General features: G+C 41.6%; 1 protein-coding gene across 1 annotated transcript; it reads left to right on the top strand.

The window, feature by feature from the left end:
• Positions 1–1866: 1866 nt before the first annotated feature.
• LOC148699298 (uncharacterized) lies at positions 1867–2265 on the top strand. Its single transcript, XM_088695555.1, has one exon. The coding sequence runs from the start codon at positions 1867–1869 to the stop codon at positions 2263–2265; it is 399 nt and encodes a 132-aa protein (XP_088551681.1).
• Positions 2266–3845: the final 1580 nt, after the last annotated feature.

Raw genomic sequence — 3845 nt, 5'->3', positions numbered from 1 at the left:
TATGATTGATGATCTTAAGGAGCTCAACCTAGGCACAAGGGAGGAGCCAAAGCCTATCTTCGTAGGTACACTACTAAGCACAAATGAGATCGAGGAGTACTACCAACTGCTCTTAAAGTACAAAGATGTCTTTGCTTGGACCTGCAAGGAAATGCCTGGCCTTGACCCGACCATTGTTTTACATCACCTTGCAGTCAAGCTAATCGATAAAGCAAACTCAAAAACGCTATCGATCCAAACTCATCCCACAAATTGAGGTCGAGATTTACAAGCTAACCGAATCAGCCTTCATTCGAGAGGTGTAATACCCTAAATAGATCTCTAACATCGTCATTGTCCTTAAGAAATCTGGACAAATACGTGTTTGCGTAGATTTTCACGACCTTAACAATGCCTACCCGAAGGACGATTTTCCCTTACCAATCATCGAAATCATGGTGGACACAACCACTGGCTATAAGGTGTTGTCATTCATCGACAGCTCTTCTAGGTACAATCAAATCCGCATGGTTCCCGAAAATGAGGAATTAACAGCCTTCCGCACTCCAAAAGGTATATACTGTTACAAGGGCTACAAGGTAAATGCCCTTGGACTTGAAGAATGCTGGAGCTACATATCAACGTGCAATGCAGAGGATCTTCAACGACATGCTGCACAAAGACGTAGAATGTTATGCAGACGATCTAGTTGTCAAGACCAAGAAGAGATCCGATCACTTGAAGGATTTACAAATGGTGTTCGACAGACTTCGACACTACAACCTGAATATGAACCTGTTAAAATGTGCATTTAGTGTCACCTCTGGGAAGTTTGTCGGCTTTATTGTCAAGCACCATGGCATTGAAGTAGACCAATCAAAGATTAAGGCCATTCAAAACATGCCCGAGCCAAGGAATCTACACAAGCTGAAAATTCTACAAGGACGACTCACTTTCATCAGACGTTTCATCTTCAACCTCGCTGAATGCTATTAACCTTTCAATCAACTCATCAAGAAGGAAACTCCGTTCATATGGGATGACACCTGCTGCAATGCCTTTGAAAGCATAAAAAGGTACCAAACAAGCCCACTTATTTTAGGAGCTCCCATGCCTGGAAAGCTGATCATCATGTACACTGCTGCACAAAATGACTTTATTTGAGCACTCTTAGTGCAAGAAAATGAAGACCAAAAGGAAATAGTACTCTGCTACCTCAGCAGAACCTGCACTAGGGTTAAACTCAACTACACCCCAATCGAGAAGATGTGCCTTGCCTTAGTCCGTGCTGTCCAAAAGCTTAGACATTACATGTATGCTTACACCATCTACTTGGTTGCCAAAGCTGACCCAATCAAATACGTCATGTCCAAGCCAGTTTTGATAGAGGGACTAGCAAAATAGGCATTACTTCTCAATCAATACAATATCATCTACATTCCAGCTAAAGCCATTAAGGGACAAGCGCTAGCAGACTTCCTTGTTGATCACCAATCTCAGCCAATTGGAAAATCTTAGATGACTTGCCTGACGAGGAGGTGTTCTACGTCGACATCTTCCCGGCATGGACAATGTTCTTTGATGGATCTGCAGGAGCAAACGGAACAGAGGCAGGAGTAGTATTCATGTCACCACAAAGACAAATATTACCCTTATCCTTCTGGCTAAGTGAGCTATGCTCCAAAAATGTCGTTGAATACCAACCACTAATTATCGGACTCCAAATGCCAGTTGACATAGAAATCACAACGCTAGAAGTATATAGTGACTCCAAGTTCATAATTAATCAACTCTTGACTGAATATGAAGTCAGGAAAGATGATTTCGTCCCATACTTGTAGATAGCAACTCAACTGCTCCGAAAGTTCTAGGCCATGACATTAGAACATGTGCCAAGAAAAGAAAAATCAAACGGCAGATGCTCTTGGTAACTTAGCCTCAAGTATGGCACTAAGAGATGATGAAGTTGTAGACATGCCAATTTGTCAAAGATGGGTGATCCCGCCCGTCACTAAAATGCTACTAGATGATACAAATGTCATCTCAGTACTTCCAATTGACATTGAAGAGTGGAAACAGCCACTGATCGAGTACTTAGAGCATGGAAAGCTTCCAAATGATCCTAGACACCGCATTGAAATACATCGACGAGCGCCCCGTTTCCTCTACTACAAAGGAACACTTTATCAATGCTATTTTGAAGGAGTACTTCTAAGATGCCTAGGTAAGGAAGAAGCTAATCAAGCCATGGAAGAAGCACTCTCAGGCGTATGCGGATCGCATTAGTCTAGACCAAAGTTGCATTTCCAGCTCAAAAAGATGGGCTACAATTGGCCAAGTATGGTGAAAGATTGTCTGGAACACGCCAAAATATGCCAAGCCTACCAATTTCACGCCAACTTCATACATCAACCACATGAGCGATTACACCCTATGGTTGCTTCACAGCCATTTGATGCATGAGGATTAGATGTTGTAGGACCAATTACACTAAAATCATCCGTCGGAGAGGCCTACATCCTAGCCGCAATAGACTATTTCTCCAAGTGGGTTGAAGTCGTATCCCTAAGGGAAGTCAAGAAGGAAACTGTCGTCCATTTCATCAAAGAGTATATCATCTATCGATATGGTGTGCCTCACTACATCATCACTAACAACGGAAAATAGTTCTTCAACCGACTTGTGGACGAGCTCTACGAGAAATACAAGTTCAAGTAGCATAAGTCTTTTATGTATCATGCCCAGCTAACGATCTTGTAAAAACATTCAACAAAACACTGTATAACCTTCTGAAGAAGGTAATCGGCCGAACAAAGCGAGACTGACATGAAAGAATAAGTGAAGCACTTTGGGCATATAGGACGACACATAGGACTCATGCCCAAGCAATGCCTTATTCTCTCGTATATGGCATAGAAATTGTTTTACCACTCGAAAATCAAATCCCCTCACTAAGGATGGCTATACAAGAAGGCTTGACTAAAGAGGAAAACGCAAAGCTGTGACTTCAAGAGTTGGAAGCACTTGATGAAAGGAGGCTCGAAGCTCAATACTTAGAATGCTACTAAGCACAGCTATCCAAGGCGTTCAACAAAAATGTTCGCCCAAGGTCTTTCCAAATTGGAGATCTTGTCTTGGCATTACGAAGGTCATTCATCACAACTCACAAGACAAAATACAAGTTCACATCAAAGTGGGATGAACCTTACGTAATTCAAGAGGTCTACACCAACAGCACTTACTTAATCATGGTAGAAGATGGCTTGAAGATCAGCCCCATCAAGGGTAGATTCTTAAAGCGCTACTACCCCTAAGGCAAACACTCAACCCTCATCGTCTACATGAACTTAAACTGCACACGGCATAATGCTTCTTGTTCACACGAGCATAAATGGTGACACCCAACGCTCCGGGCCCGCAAGAGCATAAACTGTGTACGGCAAAATAAAACAAAACAAAAAAAAAAGCAAAACAAAAAAAAATCACCATCCAAAATCGCCACAATCCATCATTCCTTGAACTACGTCATGACTTGATCCCTCCTCAACCGAGGGTAAGTAGGCAACTTGAAACTTCAAAAATTTCAAGTACAGTCATGTCACCAACAAAACACAAACACTTTGAAGAATAAATAGCAAATTCAAATATGAATACTTTATTTCTTTAAAGGAAAAAAATTTGGCTACAAAGCCTTATTACAAAAATGAGCAAAGGCAAAAAAGGCTTAAAGCATAAAAATAGAAGACATTACTTGAAAGCTATATCCCTAAAACTATGGCGACGATCTTCAAGCAAGCCTTCCAAAGTCCTCAAAGTCTTTAAATCAGTAAAAGACAAGGTGGGCACTTCCATGGTCGCACCCTTCT

Source organism: Pyrus communis, chromosome 1 (genome assembly GCF_041283825.1).
Source record: "Pyrus communis isolate YQ-2024b chromosome 1, ASM4128382v1, whole genome shotgun sequence".
Classification (NCBI taxonomy): Eukaryota; Viridiplantae; Streptophyta; class Magnoliopsida; order Rosales; family Rosaceae; genus Pyrus; species Pyrus communis.
This window is presented reverse-complemented; position numbering and strand designations above follow the sequence as displayed.